At 40.3% G+C, this 23452-nt stretch overlaps 2 protein-coding genes and 1 pseudogene across 2 annotated transcripts in view; all 3 read left to right on the top strand.

Moving 5' to 3' along the window:
* SMIM8 (small integral membrane protein 8) overlaps nucleotides 1-9894 on the top strand; it is a 17080-nt gene extending 7186 nt beyond the window's left edge. The window contains exons 2-4 of the mRNA XM_028494669.2: nucleotides 5209-5278; nucleotides 6761-6918; nucleotides 9434-9894. Coding sequence (XP_028350470.1) covers nucleotides 6784-6918; nucleotides 9434-9592 — 294 coding nt within the window. The 5' untranslated portion in view covers nucleotides 5209-5278; nucleotides 6761-6783 and the 3' untranslated portion in view covers nucleotides 9593-9894. The remainder of the gene's footprint in view (nucleotides 1-5208; nucleotides 5279-6760; nucleotides 6919-9433) is intronic.
* A 2553-nt stretch (nucleotides 9895-12447) lies between these two features.
* Nucleotides 12448-23452, top strand: part of C10H6orf163 (chromosome 10 C6orf163 homolog) — a 19352-nt gene continuing 8347 nt past the window's right edge. The window contains exons 1-3 of the mRNA XM_007104015.4: nucleotides 12448-13055; nucleotides 19533-19627; nucleotides 21054-21161. Coding sequence (XP_007104077.2) covers nucleotides 12908-13055; nucleotides 19533-19627; nucleotides 21054-21161 — 351 coding nt within the window. The 5' untranslated portion in view covers nucleotides 12448-12907. The remainder of the gene's footprint in view (nucleotides 13056-19532; nucleotides 19628-21053; nucleotides 21162-23452) is intronic.
* LOC102977140 (density-regulated protein-like) lies at nucleotides 14978-15738 on the top strand (annotated as a pseudogene).

The raw sequence follows: 23452 nt of genomic DNA, 5'->3' as shown, positions 1-23452 counted from the left end.
TTGCGGAGCACAGGCTCTGGACGCGCAGGCTCAGCGGCCATGGCTCACGGGCCCAGCCGCTCCGCGGCATGTGGGATCTTCCCGGACCGGGGCACGAACCCGTGTCCCCTGCATCGGTGGACTCTCAACCACTGCGCCACCAGGGGAGCCCGAAAGAGATTTTTTAATAGCGTTTTTTACCTTAAAAACAGCAAATACAGAATTCATCTTTAAAATTTAAGTGATTATAATTTTATGTTTCTTAAATCTTGTAATAACTTACAAATGCAGAGCCTTATCAATTTAGGAGTAAGGTGGGGTGAAGTGGTGGACTAGGGGTGGGCTGGAAATGGAGAGACCTGGATTATCTCACTCTCCCTTGGGCAAAGGCAATCTCTTTGGGTTTAGATTTCTTTGTTTAAAAAAAGAGGATTGGATTCAATGGTGAAGATGACAGTAGCTACCAGTTATTGAACATCTGTTTTGTCCTTTAAAAAATGTTACCTCATTTAATCCACATAGTAATTCTATGCATTAGATAATATTATCCCTTTTATAAAGGTGCAGACTGAGGCTTAGAGAGGTTGTCACTCAAAAACATACACCTAATCCGTAGCAAAGTTGGAATTTGAGGCTATTCTACACTCCCTCAAGACCGAAGTCCTCTGATTCTGTCCCAAACTTGCTTATTCTAATTCAAATTATTTTTAAGGTGTCCTGTCCCAGACTTCAAGTGATTTTCTTAAATATTAAAATAGTGTGGTATGTGGAACTAAAATAACAAGTACATTTATATCTCATTAAAGTATTTTGTCCATTTTAGAATTCCCTAAGTCTTAAAAACAAAGCTTTGATTATTGCTGACATGCCTTTCACTAATGTTCTATGATTCTGATAATTTTCTAAATTTATCTTCTACTGAGGTGCTTATTTCAAAAATGAATATCTGAAGATTAAGGTTTTCCCCCAAAGTAACTCAGATTCTTTATCTCTTGGTCTAATTTTCATGTCATGCCAATTTTATTTCACTGAATTGTTTAATGTCAGTTGCCAAATATATTCTGGATCATCCTGCAGAGTAAGAATTTTACTAAAGGAGAGAAAATCATTCAAAAATGACTGTTCCTGACTCGGCTTAGGAACATCTTTGTATAGCCTCGCACAGTATGCATTATTCATTCCAGGGGAGCACCATTCTCACTCACACTTTAGGGTGTGAATGACCCTTGTGGCATTGGTGCAAAGAGTCAGTCCTTTACCTCTGCCGCTTCCTTTTCCTATCGCATATTGCCTTCACCAGAGGGTGGGCAGAAGAAAAAGCTAAAGAACTTTTTACCAGGAGGGACATATGAAGTAAACACAGCTTAGTTTGATCTTTTTTTAAAAATTTTTATTTTATATTTGAGTATAGTTGATTTACAATGTTGTGTTAGTTTCAGGTGTACAGCAAAGTCATTTGGTTATACAAATACATATATCCATTCTTTTTCAGATTCTTTTCCCTTATAGGTTGTTACAGAATATTGAGTAGAGTTCCCTGTGCTATACAGTAGGTCTGGTTGATTATCTATTTTATATATAGTATTGTGTGTATCTTAATCCCAAACTCCTAATTTATCCACACTCCCACCTTTCCCCTTTGGTACCCTTAAGTTCGTTTTCTATGTCTGTGAGTCTGTTTCTGTTTTGTAAATAAGTTGATTTGTATCATTTTTTAAGATTCCACATATAAGTGATATCATATGGTGTTTGTCTTTCTCTTTCTGACTTACTTCGCTTAGTATGATAAGCTCTAGGTCCATCCATGTTACTGCAATTGGCATTATTTCATTCTTTTTTATGGCTGAGTAATAGTTCATTGTGTATATATACCACATCTTCTTTATCCATTCACCTGTTGATGGACATTTAGGTTGCTTCTGTGTCTTGGCTATTGTAAATAGTGCTGCAGTGAACACTGGGGTGCATGTATCTTTTCAAATTATTGTTTTCTCCAGATATATGCCCAGGAGTGGGATTGCTGGATCATATGGTAGCTCTATTTTTAGTTTTTTAAGGAAACTCCATACTGTTCTCCGTAGTGCCTGTACCAATTTACATCCCCACCAGCAGTGTAGGAAGGTTCCCTTTTCTGCACACCCTCTCCAGTATTTATTGTTTGTAGACTTTTTGATGATGGCCATTCTGACCAGCGTGAGGTGATACCTCATTGTAGCTTTGATTTGCATTTCTCTGATGATTAGCTATGTTGAGCATCTTTTCATGTGCCTATGGGCCATGTGCATGTCTTTTTTGGAGAAATGTCTGTTTAGGTCTTCCACCCATTTTTGGATTGGGTTGTTTGTTTTTTTGATATTGAGCTGCATGAGCTGTTTGTATATTCTGGAGATTAATCTCTTGTCAATTGCATCATTTGCAAATATTTTCTCCCATTCTGTAGGTTGTCTTTTCATTTTGTTTGTGGTTTCCTTTGCTGTGCAAAAGCTAAGTTTAATTAGGTCCCATTTGTTTATTTTTGTTTTTATTTTCATTACTCTAGGAGGTTGATCCTTTTGGATTCAAAAAGATATTGCTGTGATTTATGTCAAAGAGTGTTTTGCCTGTGTTTTCCTCTAAGAGTTTTATAGCATCCAGCCTTACATTTAGGTCTTTAATCCATTTTGAGTTTATTTTTGTGTATGTTGTTAGAGAATGTTCTGATTTCATTCTTTTACATGTAGCTGTCCAGTTTTCCCAGCACTACTTATTGAAGAGACTTGTCTTTTTTCCAGGAGGGACATATGAAGTAAATACAGTTTAGATCTTTCTTACAGGCAGGTATGAAAAATTCTCCTCTCTTCTATTTAAAAAATATTATATACAACAGTTTCTTTTCATGAGTTGATAAGGGAACAACAAATAGGTGATGGAAAAATGAAGAAGAAATAAGAATGGGGGCACCTGGACAGATTGCACAGCCAGGTGGTGGCCCTGGGATACCTGATTTATTGAGCATTTTACAGGTGGGCCCACACAGAAACTAATCACCAGGAGCAGTTCAGTGCCAGGTTCCCATCATCCTTGCTAGGGAGTGTGTGTGTGTGTGTGTGTGTGTGTGTGTGTGTGTGTGTGGTTCCCATCATCCTTGCTAGGGAGTGTGTGTGTGTGTTTGTGAGGTTCCCATCATCCTTGCTGGGGAGTGTGTGTGTGTGTGTGTGTGTGGTTCCCATCATCCTTGCTAGGGAGTGTGTGTGTGTGTGTGTGTGTGTGTGTGTGTGTGTGTGTGGTTCCCATCATCCTTGCTAGGGAGTGTGTGTGTGTGTGAGGTTCCCATCATCCTTGCTAGGGAGTGTGTGTGTGTGTGTGTGTGTGTGTGTGTGTGTGTGTGTGTGTGAGGTTCCCATCATCCTTGCTAGGGAGTGTGTGTGTGTGTGTGTGTGTGTGTGTGTGTGTAATATTTATTTATTTGGCTGCACTGGGTCTTAGTTGCGGCATGCGGAATCTAGTTCCCTGAGCAGGGATCGAACCCAGGCCCCCTGCATTGGAAGCGCAGAGTCTTAACTGCTGGACCACCAGGGAAGTCTGGAGATTCCCCTTTTAAGGCAATAAATGAGGGTCCTAGCTTACAAATAAACCTATCTTGAAAGCAAGTATATCTAGAGCTTGGTCAGTATCATATACAAATAAGAAAGTGCTAGTTACCTGCAGTGGGAAAAAAAGAGTAAGGGAAGAAGTGGGAGAAAGTGATGGGGAGACTTAGGAAGTTCTGATGGACGTGTGCTAGATGTTAACTGTTGTCTTAGGTACTGCTGATTCGAGTGGTAATGTTGGAATAGGTTGTTGCTGTGCTTTGAACTTACGGTGCTGCAGCTTTTTAAAATGGAATTATATTGGCTCTGCACTTGAAAGTAGCTAGTCAGCTTTTACTACTAGATTGAAAGTTTGCTTTTGAAATAGAGACTTGTTTTCCCAAAAAGCACTGACAATGAACACATCTGGGAAGAAACAGCTAAGGTTCTGCTTTGTTCTGTTCTTATATATCACAAATTCTTACCTACTAAGGCCCTTTTTGGCCTCAGTAATCTGTTTCTGTTTACTTAAAGTACAGAAGGTTGTTAAAATTCTTTATTGGTTTGATCAGTGGCATAAACAAGTTCATGCAGTTTGGGGAGAGCTGTTGTAGCATCTTCAGTGACTGTGGCTCATCACAGGAGAAGCAGCAGTAGAACTGAGCTGTCTTATTCCAGGCCTAGTAAAAGAATGAGATATAGTGGAAAATATTATGTTCATCTGTTCGCCAAAGTATCACAAACAATGGAAATTGTTGCATCTTAAATCTTTTCAAATATAGTGTAGTAGGTAATTCTTTAAATTGTAAAAGGCCCTTTCAATAAACATTTGCAGTGGTTTCTAGCCCAGGTGTTTTTTTTGTTTGTTTGGTTTTTTTGCGGTACGCGGGCCTCTCACTGCTGTGGCCTCTCCCGCTGCGGAGCACAGGCTCCGGACGCGCAGGCTCAGCGGCCATGGCTCACGGGCCCAGCTGCTCCGCGGCATGTGGGATCCTCTCGGACCGGGGCACGAACTCGCGTCCCCTGCATCAGCAGGCGGACTCCCAATCACTGCGCCACCAGGGAAGCCCCCCAGGTGTTCTTTAATTGTCATTTCTGGCAAAGAGTTTAATATAAACAGTTTGACGTCTAGAGGTTGCAGTATAATAAATACTACCTTGATTGCTTATATGCTTGAGTCGTCACAAAGCAAATGTAGGTTCGGCTAAGGAAAGAGGAGACCAAAGAATCTTGCATGTGTATATATATAAATATTAATATATCTGAGAGGCTTGAGAGGCTTTCTTCCAGGCTATAATCTCAGTAAGGTCCCCAGATAAAACTTAACTCACAACTTTTAGTTTGCAAGTTTTTCTTCAGTCGACAGTTTCAAGAAGTTCACGTACGAGACGGGCATATGAGTGGACCCCTGGTTCTGCAGAAAACGTTGGATTTTTTTGCCAACCTTGGGCATGATGAGTTTCAAGCAAGTGTGTGCTGGCTGAACAAATTTCAGGCATGTTATGGAATGATTCAGAAGTTGTCTGTAGTGAAAAAAACACTGTTCAGTAGAGAAAACTAGTAACTTGAATGCAGTTGAAATTTTAAAAAAATTGCTTGTTACAGCTTGAATGATGTTTTCAATGCTGATGAAATAAGTGTTTTACGAGTTGTTACCTCATATACTTTGTGTCCAAGGTAGACTTCGCAGAAGAGGTAAACGGAGGTTGATGATTGCTCTATTCTGCTGTAATGCATCCTGGTCGGAAGAGGTGAGACCACTTGTCGCTGGCAAGTCAGCTAACCCCCAGGGCTTCAGAAATGTTTATTTGCTCCCCAGTGATTATGAAACCAATACACATGCCCAAAGTATGGGAGGTTTATTTAATGAATGGCTGAGAATGGTTAGCAAGGGGATGGAAGGAGTGAAACGCAAGATCCTCTTGCTGATGGACACCTGCTGTGCCTGTAGCACACTCCTGTGTTTGGATCACACATGTGTTGAGCTTTCCCATTGAATAATCAGTATGTTTTGAAAAAACTGAACTCCTAACTTTCTCCATAAGTAATAAAGTTGCAAAAATATTGCTTTTATAAAGACTATAAAATGGAAGACTTAAAGAATACTTGAATAAACAAAGCCCCAATGAGTGTTTAAATGTGAGTGTTTGACTCTCATTTCATAACATTTACTATATGAGAGGGTTCAGCATTTCCCCTGAAGAATTTTATTATATTGTCATCAAGTTCAGCCTTTCTTTGGAAGGTGTCTTTCCCTACCTTCTCCCTTGCAACTCTGCCCCCGCCCCCAAGCATTCGGTGGCAGGAACGGTAGGAATAAGCTTTTGCCTAATATTATCTAGAAGAGAAAAATATTCACAAAATGATGACATTCCAGCTGGGAGAACCAGAAGCCAAAAGACATACTCGGATCTAATAGGATAAATACTGAGTAATTAAGAGAAAAAAGGGTATTCAGGTGAAGGAGGTAGCATAGTGGTTGTTTCCAGAGAGTGGCTGATAGGTAGAGAGGGAGTGAGGACTGACAGCTGCTCACCCTTCTGTCTGGTCTGGTGCTGGGGTGGCCGGTGGAGGAAGGTTGAGGGGGTGCGAGAAATGGAGCAATGGAATGCTCCTGTCCTGAAAGGGCTGTTGGAAGTGAGGAAGAGTGAAAATAGAAGGACATTAAGAAGGTGTGGATAAGCCACCGGCCACTTCCACCCTTCACACCCCCTTCATATAACAAGATACAGTGTGACTCAGACCAACCAACAAATTATCTAGCCTCCTGGAAAAGTAGGAAGACAATTTTTGCATACCTCACTAGTTTGGTCTAAGAGATGAAAAATAAAATAGCCATTTTACCAAGCAAAGCCTGAAGTTCCATTTACAAAGTATGTCTTATATACAAAGTAAGAAAATAATTGACCATCACTTTTGGTGGAAAAGTGGACTGGAATTCAAAAAAGAACGAATCCAGTTTCTTTTTTGGGGGGGCCTCTCACTGTTGTGGCCTCTCCCGTTGAGTAGCACAGGCTCCGGACGCGCAGGCTCAGCGGCCATGGCTCACGGGCCCAGCCGCTCCGCGGCATGTGGGATCTTCCTGGACCGGGGCATGAACCCGTGTGCCCTGCATCGGCAGGCGGACTCTCAACCACTGCGCCACCAGGGAAGCCCTGGAATCAGTTTCTTAAAGAGCATTATCAAAAGAACACAATCTGGAAGGGAAAAAAAGTCTCTCATTTTATTTTTAGGTACTAAATCATCATTAGTCAAGATGTCTTCAGCACCTGAGCCTCCAGCCTTTAAAAAGGAGCCACCCAAGGAAAAAGACCTGGGAAACCCAGGGCTCAGAGGGGTCCGCTCCACAACCTTATTTCGAGCTGTGAATCCAGAGCTCTTCATTAAACCTGTAAGAAATACATCCAAGATAAGACTTCTTTTTTTAAAAAAATATTTATTTATTTATTTGGCTGCGCTGGGTCCCAGTTTCAGCATGTGGGACCTTTAGTTGCTGCTTGTGGGATTCAGCTCCCCGACCAGGGATCGAACCAGGCCCCCTGCACTGGGAGCGCGGAGTCCCAGCCACTAGACCACCAGGGAAGTTCCCAGGATAAGACTTTATGTTCAATTTAACTAGGCTGTCAGAAATAGAAAGTTCTTATTATTTGATTATCATGGAAGACCTCTCTGAATAAAAAACAGGTGGAAGGAAAATCTTAAATGCTGTTTCACTTAGTATACATATAAAACTAATTATTTTGAGCACATTTGGAGAATTTTAATGGAAAATGGTTGGATTTTAATGGATTGACGTTTCAAATTCCCGTTTAAAATTTTATTTTAATATCTGCTTTAATTTTAAGGAAATTTTTATTGTTTGATCAAGTATTATTAAGTAAGATCTTCCATTGAAACAAAGAAAACAGACTGAAAATCTGATCATTATAGTCTACAGTTCCAGGCTTTATTAATATTTTAACCTAGGGGGATACTGCAAACATATCTTGAAAAATTTCAAAACATGCATTTGTACACTGTTAGGGAGTTAGCTAATCATTCATATTTTTGTAGCAAGTTATTGAATATATTTGATATGATAAATTTTACTTTTTTAAAAACTCAAATCAAATCATACAATGTACTTAAATGTATTGAATGTGATTAGAGTTTTAATAACATAGTTGCCAGTATAAGCTGTTTGAAAGTTAAATAGGTCAGTTTAACAATCAAATCATTAAATCAAGGTAGAATGTTTTAAAAACGTTGAACTAATGTATTCTTTTATATATATATATAAATTTATTTATTATTTATTGGCTGCGTTGGGTCTTCGTTGCTGCACGTGGGCTTTCTCTAGTTGTGGCGAGCAGGGGCTACTCTTCGTTGCGGTTCGTGGGCTGCTCTTCGTTGCCATGCCTGGGCTTCTCATTGCGGTGGCTTCTCTTGTTGTGGAGCATGGGCTCTAGGTGCACGGGCTTCAGTAGTTGTGGCACGCAGGCTCAGTAGTTGTGGCTCGCGGGCTCTAGAGCACAGGCTCAGTAGTTGTGGCTCGCGGGCTCTAGAGCACAGGCTCAGTAGTTGTGGCTCGTGGGCTCTAGAGTGCAGGCTCAGTAGTTGTGACGCACGGCTCAGTTGCTCCGCAGCATGTGGGGTCTTCCCGGACCAGGGCTCGAACCCATGTCCCCTGTCTTGGCAGGTGGATTCTTAACCACTGCGCCACCAGGGAAGTCCCTAATGTATTCTTTTAATTGCCAAATACATTTCAAGAATTGTAAATTTAGGGCTTCCCTGGTGGTGCAGTGGTTAAGAATCTGCCTGCCAGGGCAGGGAACATGGGTTTGAGCCCTGGTTTGGGAAGATCCCACATGCCGCCGCGGAGCAACTGAGCCCGTGTGCCACTACTACTGAGCCTGCGCTCTAGAGCCCGCGAGCCACAACTACTGAGCTCGTGTGCCACAACTACTGAAGCCCATGCGCCTGGAGCCTGTGCTCCACAACAAGAGAAGCCACCGCAATGAGAAGCCCACACATCGCAACGAAGAATAGCCCTCGCTGCAACTAGAGAAAGCCCGGGCACAGCAACAAAGACCCAACGCCGCCATAAGTGAATGAATGAATGAATAAATAAATAAAATAAGAAATATTTAAAAAAGAATTGTAAATTTAAACTGATCTGAGGTTTGACCTTTATTTTTTTGATGATTAAGATTTGAAATAATAGTAATACAACAGGTATGGTGACAGAAGCAGAAAATACAAATTTAAAAAGCTCTTTAAAAAAAAATATTCAAAGCTGCATCACTTTGCCTCTTAGGGTCTTGGATTTTACAGCAGCAAATCAAGGTTATTATAATAGCATTTCTCTTCCGATCACTAAACTTCTTGAGGTAATAGAATAAGTTCCCAGAGAAGAGCGTGTATATTTTGCTGTACCTGGTATATGACATGAAAGGGTTTCTGCCAGTTATCCATGAACTGAGGTGAGAAGAATAACATGTATACTTCATTCCTCACTTCCTAATAAAATTAACTAATTTAAGGTTTGTAAGTGGGAAGCTTGGGCCCAGAGAAGTTAAGCAACTTTTCCACATCACACAGATAACACTGAAAACTCTGAGCACTGGACCAATTTTCATGCCTCTCGTTTCCCCTGCACCTCTTCCAGCCTCACCTTCCTAAAGGTGAAGGTTGGAGATGTCCCAGCTGTGGAGAGAAGAAGCAAGAGTCTTCTATAGTCTCTAAATTATCAGGAGTTGAGTTAATCGAATAAAGAACTGGGTAAATTTTTATAAATGAAATTAATACCATAGGAATGCTGGTGTGGTACTAAAGCCTTGGCATGTCAAGAGGAAAGTGCAAGAGATACTTGAGTCTCCTCAAATGATGAGTCTTAATGAGGTCTTATAATTTTTTTCCTTTGACAGAACAAACCTGTAATGGCTTTCGGATTGCTAACCCTTTCACTTTGTGTGGCTTATATCGGATATCTACATGCGACACAGGAGAATAAGAAGGACCTCTATGAAGCTATTGATAGTGAGGGACACAGTTATATGAGGAGGAAAACATCTAAGTGGGATTAACAGTGCTGGTTACTGCAGATGGAGCTTTACTGGGGACTCTGAAATCTTCAGGTGAAGATTAGCACCACACAGTATCTTGTTTCTTGTTCTAGAAGATGCTACTGAGGAAGAAGGATGGCGGTTGCAGCCAGGCCACTATAGCGAATGTTGTCCTTTCAAAACTGTAGCCATTATCGCATTCTTTTTCCACAGAAGGAGCTGCTCAATATTTTTTCTTGACTAAATCCTCTTGTAAAAGTGCCATGAGAATGGAAGTCACTTTTGTGAATTAAGTTCTATATAATAAAAAGTACCGATGCTCTTAAATTTACATGGTGTTTTTAACATTTTAAGGGGAATTGTGCATTTATAACTGTTGTGAGTGTTTAGTTTGTTTTGCTGTTTGCAAGGACAGTGTTCATTTTCTACCTGGCATAGAACCTGTATTTGTGAAGAAAAAAATAATTGTAAATTATCGTAAAGCCTGCAGTTAAAAACAAATAGTTTTTACAGAGTCACAGATGGGTCTTATATTTTGATTTTCCATTTCAGTTAATTTTGGTCCAGAATTTTATTTTAATTGAAAAGATACTCCCATTCAACTACTAAAATAAAGATTAAATGAGAGAATAACCCAAAGTAATTGGAGTTTTTCTTTTTTTTAAAAGAAAGTACGTTATACTGAGTATGATGTTTTTATTTGACTACAACCGTTATCTGTTTTGGTTTTTGTAAATTAATGTTACAGTGATATTATAAATGTAGACCAAATGTTCTTACAGTTATTTAAAAACTAAAACTACTCAATAGATAAGAAAAGAAGGTCTAGTTTTAAAATAACCATAAGAACATGGGTTTACCTTATATATATATATATATATATATATATTTATATACCTTTCTGATGAGTGTTCTAGACCTGTTTCATTTCTAGATATTTACTGCATTCTCCAAATCATTGGAATTGGAGCTCAGTAATAAATCTCATCTCTGAAATTTTGTTTCATTTATTATTAACAGTAAAATAATTGCACAGGCAGAGTTTATCATCATAATGTAATATTTAATTTCCAGTGCTTTATTGTGGTTTTGCAAGATACATGAAAATGTAATTGTGTCTGATTTGTAAATATTAAAGAGCTTAGCTAATTATCTACATGCAACTAAATTAAATCTTTACTACTGAGCCCTAAATATTTCGTTGCTAAGTGTCTCTGTAATAGTACACTTCAAATAGTTTAAAATGCACTTAGGAGGTATAAAATGCCTTTAAATTTAAAGTATTATCTTTTGCTGTTGGTTATGAAAGAACTAGAGTTCTTCTGTTTTCAACTTACGCATTTAATGTCACATCATTGTCTTTAGAGTTCTTCTAGTAGTCAACAAAATAAGTTGCTATTTGGTGAGGGAGGTATTAGTTAGGTGAGCTATCAGGAGATATTGCAGCAAATGAGGGCAGCAGGAACTGGACAGAGGGCAGTCTTAAGCCATGTGACCTGTGTGAATGAACCAGGGTAGCAGTAGATTCCGCAAGGCACACAGCTGTGAAAAGTAGTGCAAGGGAAGAATCCCATTGAATTTTAGGAACAAGTCACCTAACTGTGATACTATTTACAGGGTGGTTACAAGTTCTGTAGCACAGTCTTTCTGTGTGCAATGTCAAAGGCTGCCTGGCTGTGTGTTGATGTTTTCATTCCTTCTCTGAAGGAAAATGCCACTTTGACAGAGTCAGTTGTCTAAGGAGGGGATGCTCAGGGCAAGATAATTACAGCCTTTTGTAGTCTGGGTTCAAGTGGTAGGAGGAATGTTTTCCAATTCAGGAATCTGGTTGAGATTGGGCAAACTCAGTAACATAAGAGATTCAGTCTTGAAGCAAGTCTTGGTAAGTGAACCATTGATAAGGTGTAAGCGACCTCTTTGCCCAGGGAAGCAATCTCTTCTGATAGAAGAGCTATTTGCCCAGAGGAGCAAGCAGTTCAACTGACAAGTTGATAAGAATTTCCTGACGTAAACAGTGAAGTTAATTATTATTTTATACCCTTATAGGGTGACCAGTCTGTCCCAGTTTGCCAGGCACCGAGGGGGTTCTTGAGATGTAGGATTTTCCATTTTAAAACAAGGACAACAAATTAGTTAACTCGGATTTTTAAAACCAAGCTTAGTAATTTTGAGTGCTTGCTTAATGAAAGTAAATTTTCCTTTAAGATACTTGTGATATTTCCCAGTTTTATTGCCATGGCACAAAAACATATTTATAGATAACCTGAAAAAAATTAAACTCCCTCCTTTTCTGGCCTAAAAAATCAACTCTTTAAAACAAACCATTTTCTAGTGTGTAGTTTAAGTCCAATATTTCCTTATTGATTTTTTCGTCTGGATGATCTATCAATTGTTGAAAGTAGGGTATCAAAGTCCTCAAAAAAAACAAAACAAAAAAAAAACCATTTAACAGAAAGTATAGCAGGCTGAATAATACTCCTTTTCCCCCAACCACCCCAGAGATGTTTGGATCCTAATCCCTAGAACCTGTGAATATGTTCCATTATATGGCAGAAGGGTCTTGGCAGATGTGATTAAGTTCAGGATTTTGAGATGGGGAAATTATCCTTTATTATCTGGGTGGGCTTGATAGAATCACAGAAGTCCTTATAAGAGTGAGGCAGATGATCAGAGGAAGAAGCAATGTCACCCTGCAAACAGGAAGAGAAAAGGCTATATTGATGTGAGTCCATGGGCCAAGGAATGTGGGTGGCCTCTGGAAGCTGGAAAAGGCAAGGAAACAGATTCTCCCCTAAAGCCTCCAGAAGGACCAGTGCTGCTAACATCTTAATTTTAGCCCCATAAGACTCATTTTGGACTTCTGAGCTATTTGCCCAGAGGAGCAAGCAGTTCAAGTGTTGTTTTAAGCTACTAAATATGTGGTAATTTGTTACAGCCCCAGAAGGAAACTAATACAGAAGGTATCTGGGAAATGAACAGCTGTACCATGCTCCCTCTAGTCATTATTTCTAGTTGCTTTTATGAGCAAAGCTTGTCTTACGTAGCAACAGTTGCTAAGTAAGTTAACAATCTAGAGTCTAGGAGGGAGCAACTGCTTAAATCTTCCCAAATCCAGTGCCCAGACCTTATATGGCAGAGGCTTTCAGTACCGTTCTTTACCATTAGGCACATAACCACTACCTAATCATGGCAAATCATTTAATCCTTGCAAGCCTCTAGCATTGTCTTCAAACCTTGAACCTCTTCCAGCTTTCTCAAATGTCTAGCTTTTCTTAAAATTACTCTTTCTGATCCTAAGAGTGTTTTAACTCTACATAGTAAAAGACAAATTTAATTATGATCAGAAATCCGAATTACACAGACTTTGTTTGCTGTGCTGTATGTAATAAAATAATTCCACCAGCCCCCTTTGGGGAAACCTTCAAACGGATCCATGAGTACAAGCCATTTAAGACATGCTTTTACACTCACAAAGATATACTGGGTAAGTGACTTTGCTGTTTTCCTTTGTTCTAATGTTTCATAGCATTATATGACATTCTTCCTGATGTGTAGACTTTGATCAGCTCTCCTGATCAACGTTGCTTGTCCTGCAGGGGTGTCTGTTTGGCATGAGAAGAATGTGGGTTGAAATCCAGTTCTCCACTTCCCAGTTGTGTGCCTTGACAGTATGCTTAGCCTCTCAGTCTGTCTCCTTATATGTAAATAGGTATGTTAATACTTATCTTGCAGATTTGTCTTGAGGCTTTAATGAAATATTTGTACCTATTCTAAAGCCTGGCACATAATAGTAACTGAGAGTTCTTTTTGCCCTTCCTCATACTTGGGCACCTCCCATACACACAGGAGAGGAAATATCTCTAAGTAATACCTTAATACATGGGTGAAAGAAACTATATTCTTTTTTTTAATACATCTTTATTGGAGTATAATGCTTCACAATGGTGTGTTAGTTTCTGCTGTATAACAAAGTGAATCAGCTATACGTATACTTATATCCCCATATCCCCTCCCTTTTGCCTCTCCCTCCCCCCCACCCTATCCCACCCCTCTAGGTGGACACAAAGCACCGAGCTGATCTCCCTGTGCTATGCGGCTGCTTCCCACTAGCTATCTATTTTACATTTGGTAGCGTATATATGTCCATGCCACTCTCTCACCTCGTCCCAGTTTACCCTTCCCCCTCCCCGCCCACGCCCTCAAGTCCATTCTCTAGTAGGTCAGTGTCTTTATTCCTGTCCTGCCACTAGGTTCATCAGTACCATTTTTTTCTTTGATTCCACATATATGCGTTAGCATATGGTAAAACTATATTCTTTATTAGTAGCTGGTGACATAAAAGTAGGTAGATCTGGGTAACAGAATATGTACTATGTATACACTTCTTTTCTTCCTCTTTTAAATCCTTTTGTATTTTAAAAAAATTTTATTGAAATATAGTTGATTTACCATGTTTCAGGTATATAGCAAAGTGATTCATTTTATATATATAAATATTAAAATTTATATAAATATTTTTAAATTTTATATAAATATATTTTATAAAAATATATTTATATAAAATATATATTCTTTTATATAAAATATATGTTCTTTTTCAGATTGTTTTCCATCATAGGTTATTACAAGATATTGAGTATAATTCCTTGTGCTATACAGTAGGTCCTTGTTTTTTATCTATTTTATATATAGTAGTGTGTTATCTGTTAATCCCAAATTCCCAATTTATCCCTCCCCCCATATATACACTTCTAGTAAGCAAATCAAGTTGTAATTACAGGTTTCCTTCTCTCCTCATCTCCGTCAGATTTTTCAGTCTGACTTTAAGCCTTAAAAGTGTTTTCCTAAGAACTCTCAAAATACTTCTCATATCCTCTCTTCCTTAATATGTTAAATTAGTGGTGATTAAATTTCACTCCTGATCTTTGAAAATGTAAGAAGCTAGAGAATGGAGGGTGTTTTGAAAAAGCTAAAATGTAGCGGGAGATCAAATTGGGATCATCCTCTAAAAATATCAATACCAAATCTGATAACTGATTTTAACTTTTAGTAACTGTTTAGCATGACTTATTATCTCTATAATGATTTGACCTTTTACACCCAGAACAGTGGATATCTATTCTTAATATGCTTTTATTGGTTGATTCCTTACGCCTCCTAGGATATCTGAATTCAGACATTAAGTGAATAAATTAAAGCATGTTGAAATGTCTGTATAAATGCTAATGAGTATTGCATAGGGTAGTTCTCAACCCTGGCAGTGTCCTACAGAACTTTTAAATCCAAATACAGACTCATTGGATTTAATACTGTTACCGAGCTCTTGGGCGGCTCTGGCCAGGGAAGAGGAGTCTCATGTGTCACTTCAGCTGGCAGTAGTGGAGGGCACGGAGATGGCGGAGACTGTGCGACCACCTGGGTTTTGAAATGGCTGCTGACATTTCTGAATCCGGTGGGCATGATTGCAAAGGAGACCCGAGGAGCAATACCAAGTTAGATGCACATTACCCACTTCGAGTCCTTTACCTGCGGAGTCTATTCATTACCAACAGAGTACTGTGAATATATGTCTGATATTGCTAAATGTCGGCAATGGTTAGAGAAGAATTTTCCAAATGAGTTTGCAAAACTTACTGTAGAAAATTCACCCGAACAAGAAGCTGGAACAAGAAGTGAGGGTCAAGGAACAGCAGGGGAGGAGGAAGAGAAGAAAAAACAAAAGAGAGGTGGAAGGGGTCAAACAAAAAAAAAAAAAGAAGACTGTACCACAAAAGGTTATGATAGCCAAAATTCCCAGAGCAAAGAAGAAATATGTAACAAGAGTGTGTGGCCTTGCAACTTTTGAAATCGATCTTGAAGAAGCACAAAGGTTTTTTGCTCAGAAATTCTCCTGGGTGCCTCAGTAATAGGGGAGGATGAAATCATCATTCAGGGAGACTTTACAGATGACATAAGTGATGTCATTCAGGAAAAATGGCCAGAAGTGGATGATAATAGCATTGAAGATCTTGGAGAAGTGAAGAAGCGATTTTGAAAATTTGTCTGTATTTAATGATCTGAACTGATTGTTGATATGGCCAAAGGGAGAGAGGCCTTTTAAAATATATATATATATTTATCCTACAGTAAAACTGTAGCCTACCCTCACCCTTGGAATTTTCACTGTTCTGTACAAGGCTGCTTGCTTTTTTTTTTTTTATTGCCAAAGTCTAATAAACAGGAGAGGGTGTCATGCTTATGCATGAAATAGAGTTTAGTCAAATAAAAAATTTTGGTCATTTGGTACTTTTTCTTTTTAACTTTTTATTTTTGGAAAAACTAGACTTTCTGTGGAAAGCTTTTCTGTTGATTATTTTTAAATAATCATGATTTAATCAAATCATGATTTTTTTTGCTGTTGTTAAGCTGAGTGATATTTTGAAGAATTTGAATTTGGCTTCATCACCAGTAACAACTGTCTCCTTGCTCCTTTGGTATGATAGTTTTGAGATGCTTGAGCATCTCATGGATCTGTAGTTGAATTTGCTTAACTGTCACCAGCCAAGTTCACTTTGTGGGCCTATTAACATATTGTTGGTAATAGTTGTTCAAGCTGTTCTGGAGATTATTTGGTAAAGTATATTAAAAGCCTTAAAACCATCTGCACTGTTTAACCCACTTCTTGACATTATCCTAAAGATATAATGTCTGGCTTAAAACTATGGTTGAGGGTGCTCTTCAAAATGCTACTCCTGATATAAAAAAATTACAAATGATAAAGATGAACAATTAGGAAATGGTTAAAGAAATGATGGTTTGTCATATAGTAGAATATTTGCATATATTTTAAAATATTTGCTAGGAATACTTGGAAAGTGTTTGATAATGTTAAGTAGGAGGTCAGACCCTCAAATCCGTTTTATACATTATTTTCATCATTGTTTTGAGTGGATAGGCATTCAGAGAGGCTGAGTTCTTTTTCTGGCTATAAATTTATGTGAGTAAAGTTCTGCTAACCATTTGAAAATAATATACACCATTGCTCAATATAGTCTGGGAAATAGCAATTGAAATTTGTTTTCCTTACAAGAGAAACAATGACAATGAATCTTAATGAGTACATTAAATGAATTTAAAATTTGTTTTTATAAAGGTCTTAAGTCAGGTGCTACAAACTGAAAAGAAAACTCATGGTATTTTAAATTGCTATAGACACCTTTAAGAAAGTTAGAACCCATTATTTATTGCCATGCAAATTGCAATATTAAATGAATTAGTGGGTTTTAAAATAAATGAAATCTTAGAATGTATAATAAAGATGTAAATTAAGAAAATGAAGTTCTGCATTAACTGTGAATTTAGCTAAATAAAATTATCTGATAAAGCAAATTTACCCATTAAAAAAAAAATACTGTTACCGAGTCCAAACCTGTTCTGCTCACCATACGACAGGCCAGTAAATCAGGAGACAGGTTGTCGGAGCAAGGAATAACGACTTTATTTGGAAAGCCAGCAGACCCAGAAGATGGCAGACTAATGTCCTAGAGAACCATGGTACCCCATTCAGAAATCAGGCTTCTTTTATTTTAAAAGGGGCAGGGGGTGGTGGCTGGTTGTTGCAGACTTCTTGGTGCAGGAATCCTTTGTTCTTGCAGCTGTCTGGGTAGGTCAGGTCATGATGTTACTGTAACCTCCAACAAGACAAATTTTATTCTCTGTTCTGCAACTTTTTATCTCTATATGAATGGGGAAGTGTTAACACCTTTAAAGGTCAGAACCTTGAGAATGGGCTATCCTGTAAATTTCAGGCTGTAGGCAACATTCTTAACTCTAAGCAAAAGCAATAGAATACAAAGGTTAAAGTAAAAGAAACAGATCTAATATGGAGTCAGACTTGTTCTTCCCTATTACAATACTAATCCAACACAGACCCAGTAAATTAGAACCTTCAGAATCGGCCCTCAGCTTGTGGGGTTTTCTTTTAAGTTTTAAAATATTTTTTACATTTTAATAGTTTTCTTATTTGGAAATAGTTGAAGACTAACAAGTTTTAAAAATACAACAGAGAGTTCCCATCCAGCTTCTCTCATTGATGCCTTACATAATGCTGCTACACTGTCAAAACCAGGAAATTGGTGTTGGATCAATACTGTTAATTCAGGTGCAGACCTTACATGCACTTTTTTTCTTTGGTGTGTAGTTTTATTGAATTTATCACATGATGGTTATCATGTAACCATCACCATAATTGGAACATAGAAATGTTTCTTCATCACAAAGAAACTCCCTCATGTTACCTCTTTTTTTAAAAAATTTACTTGTTGAAATTGACTTTAAAAAAAAAAAATTTATTTATTTATTTGGTTGCACCAGGTCTTAGTTGTGCCAGTCGGGCTCCTTAGTTGCGGCTCACCGGCTCCTTAGTTGTGGTATGCTCTTAGTTGCTGCACGCATGTGGGATCTAGTTCCCTGACCAGGGATAGAACCCAGACCCCCTGCATTGGGAGCACAGAGTCTAAACCACTGCGCCACCAGGGAAGCCCCCCTCATGTTACCTCTTAATGCCTCCTAATCACCAAACACGTCCAGTTTAAAAATCTTAGAGGAAAAAGAGCTCTGTTCTCCTTACAGCTTTATATAAAATCCTGGAGAAGAGTGTGGTTGGCCAGACTTGAGCATGTGCCCAATCCCAGGCCCATTAATGGGGCCAGTTAATGGGGATCAAGTGATGGGCCAAGCAGGTTGGCTGCTGTGATTGGCAGTCCCAGAACAGGTGAGAGGGGTAAGTTCTTGAGCAAAATGGGTCCTGTTACCAGAGGGAGAAAAGAGATGTTGGTCAGACAAAACATATGTCCCCAATGTCTTATCTGTATTTATGGCCAGCGAGGCACCACAAGAGATACACTGCAGTTTGAGATGTGCTTTGTAATTTTAGGGAGCTGATCAAGACCTAAGCACCAGAATGGTTAATAATTTGGAACAGCTAAGATGTGAGCAATAAATGGAATACATAAGTACTGTAATAGTTTGAATTGGAGAGAAAGATCACTGTGTGTGTGTGTGTGTGTGTGTGTGTGTGTGTGTGGTTTCAGCATCCTCATGCAGGCTGTGAGCCACCTCTGACAACCCACTCTGGCAGGAGAAGATGGAGAAATCCCTGGGCCCAGCTCAGTGCACTCAGAGCTCTGTCCCCAGCCCTCTGATATTGTGTGGTCCTCGAACCCTCTTTAGGTTTTTATTTTCTTGTCTGGGTGGAGAGGGAAGTATTATGGGAATATTGTTATTTGGAAATAAGATCATTGACAGAGAAGTGCTAAACTCCTACCCACAACTAAAGCAGCTAACCCATGAAGACCTACACATTAGAAGGACATATAGCGTATTAAAGAAAGCATTCTGCTACCACTTTCCCGGTGGAGGTAGCTAACACCAGCATCCAGAGAGGAGCTGGACAGTGTGCTAATGTCTCTTGAAAATTCACTCACCGTTCAACTCTTGGGTGCAGAATGTGTTCCTCCTATTTTACTTCCCCAGTTGCCTCCCTGTGGACTGGGTCTGATGCATGATGCTGTGGGTTCCCTCTTAATCAGTTAAGGAAGAACTTACCCCTTTCATGGGTATCTTTTTTTTTTTTTTTTTTTTTTTTTTTTTTGCGGTACGCGGGCCTCTCACTGTTGTGGCCTCTCCCGTTGCGGAGCACAGGCTCCGGACGCGCAGTCTCAGCGGCCATGGCTCACGGGCCCAGCGGCTCCGCAGCATGTGGGATCTAACCGGACCGGGGCACGACCCCGTGTCCCCTGCATCTGCAGGCGGATTCTCAACCACTGCGCCACCAGGGAAGCCCGATGGGTATCTTTAAAGACTGGCATTTCCTGAAAGGGTATATTTCTTAGATAACTCTAATAAATAATAACAGTGAAAAGGAAAGCCAAGAAACAGTCTGTGGATATTTGTGATTTTTTTTTTCTCTTCAAACTCACAGATATTGGGACAGATATTCTGAATAAGGAAGAGCAATTTCAAGAAGCTGTACTCAAAGAACGTATTGCAAAAGCAGAAGCTGACGTATGGGCTAAGGTAAAAGAAGTTGGAAATCAACCTGAATGCATCTTTGTGGTTCTTTCACGTTTTGGATGTGTATGAAAGAGTGGAATCAGGCAGAACTGACTTGAATGCTGGCGTCTGTGGGACCAGGGTAGCAAGTTCTTCAACTCCGTAGTCTTGGCGTCTTCAGATGTAAAAGAGGAACAGTGATACTCACTCTGTAGGATTATTGAGAGAGTTCAATGAAATAACGTGCCCGGCACACAGTAGGTGCTAAGTAGGAAGTAGGAATCATCAGAAGCTTCCTTCTGTCTAAATCGCCCCTATGTGTGGATGACTCCTGCTCCCTTTATTCTCATGGGATTAAGACCTTTTTAAAAAGACATTCTTGTTGTAGTTGTTTATTATTGCTTAATATTTAATAGATAGTAGACCATTCGTTTGTGCAGTGTGTAATGCCCCTAAGTGCCTGTTTTTTCCAAATGCTGCGTCATAGCTGACTCTCCTTTTCACCCCCTCTCCCAGCTCCCCTTCGCTCCAAAGTCCTTGACACCTTGTCCACGCGACTGCCGAGGGCCGTGGAGGCAATCTGAGGGTCTTGGGGCTCACGGTCAGATCCCAGACACTTCAGCGAAGCAGAATCTCAATCCTCCAGCTCCCACTTCCAGTTAGAGAGAAAATGCCATACGTGACTTCCTAAAGAAAATTAGCGCTCCTTGAGAGCAGGACAACCCACAGTGCTAGAACATTATTTCTCGGTTTCCCTATAAAGTAAACATCATAGCAAAGAGTGTTGGAATTGCACAGCATTAGTCCCAGCAAAAGCTTGGTATTAAAGTACTTCAAAAGTACAAAATGCTCCAGTGCAAAGGGTAATAGATAGAAAAATCTTACTAGACATGTATCCTTATCAATAATAATAAAATTTAAATTGATTGTGAGCCATTAATGAACTACCCTAACCCAGAGAATGCTTTTGTGAATAATGTACAATTTAAATATAACAGTATACAATTTAAATATAACTAATGTCCTGGGCATTCTCTTGAAATAAAATAATGAAACCTCTTCCTGAAGACCCGGATGCAGGGGATCTGGGGTGGTACTCAGCCTCCCTTCTCAGTAATTTCAGGCTTTGTGCATTTTTCCACTTCTCTGTATTTTCCAGATTTCCTGCGATGAGCGTATATAACTTTGATAGTCAATCAAGCAAGAAATAAAGTGCCAAAGAAAAAAGACAACCCAGCAGCCTGCAGTAAAGCTCTCCTTAGCAATTCCTGAAACAGTGATTTTAGCCACGGTTTGGGCCGTGTTAGGGCATCTCTGGCTGAGGCCTAGTTTGCTATGCGAGGTTTGAGATGGGAACAGAGCCAGTAGTCAGGGGACCCAGGGTGGTTGCTAGTTTTCATTAAATATGAAAACCTGATATATATTAATAAATAAATGAACTCTTTCAAAGGCTGATGAACGCCAAAGAGAAGCAGTGAAGAAGGCCCTTGAAGAAGCAAATGACATGCACAAAATGAAAATCCAGATTCTGAAAGAGGAACATCAAAAAGATTTACAGGTTTTTATAGTGGCTTTTTTGTTGTCTTTTTAGCGGTACTTTAGTAAAAAGCTCTGGCGTGTTCCATGGAGGTTGGTTGGAAGGCCCAGGATTTTCACAGAAGATATGCTGGACTCCATGGCAACAGTGATGCATGGGTGCAAGAGAATCCCTTTGACATAATGAAGCATAATAACTGGCCTTTGATATAATGAACCCAAACGTTTATGGGGTTAAGGTATGAAGGAGGCACCCCTGCCTGCCGGACCCCACATCCCTTGCCACTGGCTCTCTTTCCTCCTCTCAGTGCCTTTCTTCTGGACCCTCAAACCTGTATGCACCACACTCTTTCCCACCTTGGAGACTTTGCCAGAATGTTCTTCCTGCACTTCATCAGACATCAGACATCACTGGTCAAGGGACACCTTACCTGATCAGCTCTGTCCTGCTACCCATACACTGTCCTTGTCACCCCGCCCTCTTTAACAGCATCACCACCTAGCACTGGTGTAAGTAAATAGATTGGAGGATTGATTACTTGTTGAATATCTGATCGCCACCTGCCTGCAGCCTCTATAAGGGTGTTCTGCCTCGCTACCACCCTTGTCCCGGTGCCAGCACGGTGCCTTGACTTTGTAAGTGTGAAAACGGGCTGAACAGAGGAAGCAGGCGCTTCTCTCCCTTCTCCTGAGCTCTCTGATTGCATCCTTTTTCCTAAGTTTGCATTTACCGTGATGCCAAGAGGGACCTCTGTTTCTCAGGTATTTCCCGCAGGACCAGAGGTCACACAATGAGGGGAACTCTTTCCAGCCTGTAACTTGTTCCAGTACACGACTCTGGGTAGTTAGTAAACTGTCCGGGCAGAGACCCAGGGGTTCCTTACACAGTTCAGTCCCAAACTCTGCTTAAAGGAAAAAACAACTATTTTCACACGTGGGTCATGGGAGGGACAGGACAGGGCACGATGCGGGTGTGATGATTCCTGGGCAGAGGCTGGAGGGAAAGTGGCAGAAGTGTGGACCCAGGTTTGGCCTAATTCAATAAGAACATAACGAATGAACAGTTCAGGGACCATGGGCCCTTTTGTCTCTCGTTTCGGCCGTGAGCACCTGCCATGTATCAGCTCTGTACCAGGTGAGATTCAATAGGCTGTCCTCAGAAAACATTCTGGCAGGAAAGGGAGCTCCACCCCAGGGCTCCTAAGGGACGGTTGACCCTCCCTGCTTGGCTCCAGTGGCCATCCCTGATTTCACTTCAAAACGTGAGGAGCGTTTATAGCATGTCCAGATAGGCCTGCTGCTCAGCTAGCTGGGACCAGAACGGCCACACTGGTTCTTGAATAGTGAAATACTCCTCTATCAATTGACAAATCACCACTCCCCGGACCCCTAACACCTTCACCACCCTGGACCTCCCGCAGCCCAGCAATTTGAAGGGGCAGCCGTTTCCATGGGTGTGGGCCTCTAGGACCCTGCCCTGTGCTGCAGCCAGAGGATCCACATTTTAAATATCACTCCTGGCATTAGGTTGTGATGCTGCAAGGGTAGCTTAGATGTGATGCCTGTTTCAAGGAGCTTGCCTCCTAGTCTTGCTCTAGGTAATTTGATGGTACCCATGTAGTCTTTGGGTTGAGTTGATGCACTCTGTGTTAAAATAGAAGTCCTAAGAAATTTTAAAGAGGGAGGTTGACCTTTCCAAATTATTCTAAAAAAGTCTCAGGGACTTTTTTTTTAATTGTGATGGTGAATGAGTGATTTGTCTAAGAGGGGTGTGGAGGGTTGTTTCGACGGTAGGGCCCCCAGACGTAGACCTCGTTATTGCTCCTCAGGGGGTGTCTCTGAGTCACCTCCTTACAGTCCACTTACCTGCAGATTCCTGGGCTCCACCTGACCTACAGAGTCATTGGCAGCGTATTTAACCAGCAGCCCATGTGATTCTCACCTATATTAAAGTTTAATATAAACACATATAAAGTCACACATATTCTCTCATATTAAAATTTGAGATTACCCGTATAGAGAGCAGAAAACCAAGTTCTTCTAGAACCAAACAGCATTACATTCTGAGACGTAGAAATCACCAGGTATTGCTCTTCTGTGATGTTAAGAATTTGGGTGTCACGGGCTTCCCTGGTGGTGCAGTGGTTGAGAGTCCGCCTGCCGATGCAGGGGACATGGGTTCGTGCCCCGGTCTGGGAAGATCCCACATGCCACGGAGCGACTGGGCCCGTGAGCCATGGCCGCTGAGCCTGTGCATCCAGAGCCTGTGCTCTGCAACGGGAGAGGCCACAACAGTGAGAGGCCCGTGTACTG

This window comes from Physeter macrocephalus, chromosome 10, assembly GCF_002837175.3.
Source record: "Physeter macrocephalus isolate SW-GA chromosome 10, ASM283717v5, whole genome shotgun sequence".
NCBI lineage: Eukaryota > Metazoa > Chordata > Mammalia > Artiodactyla > Physeteridae > Physeter > Physeter macrocephalus.
The sequence above is the reverse complement of the archived record's forward strand: the minus strand, read 5'-3'. Positions and strand labels throughout refer to the sequence as shown.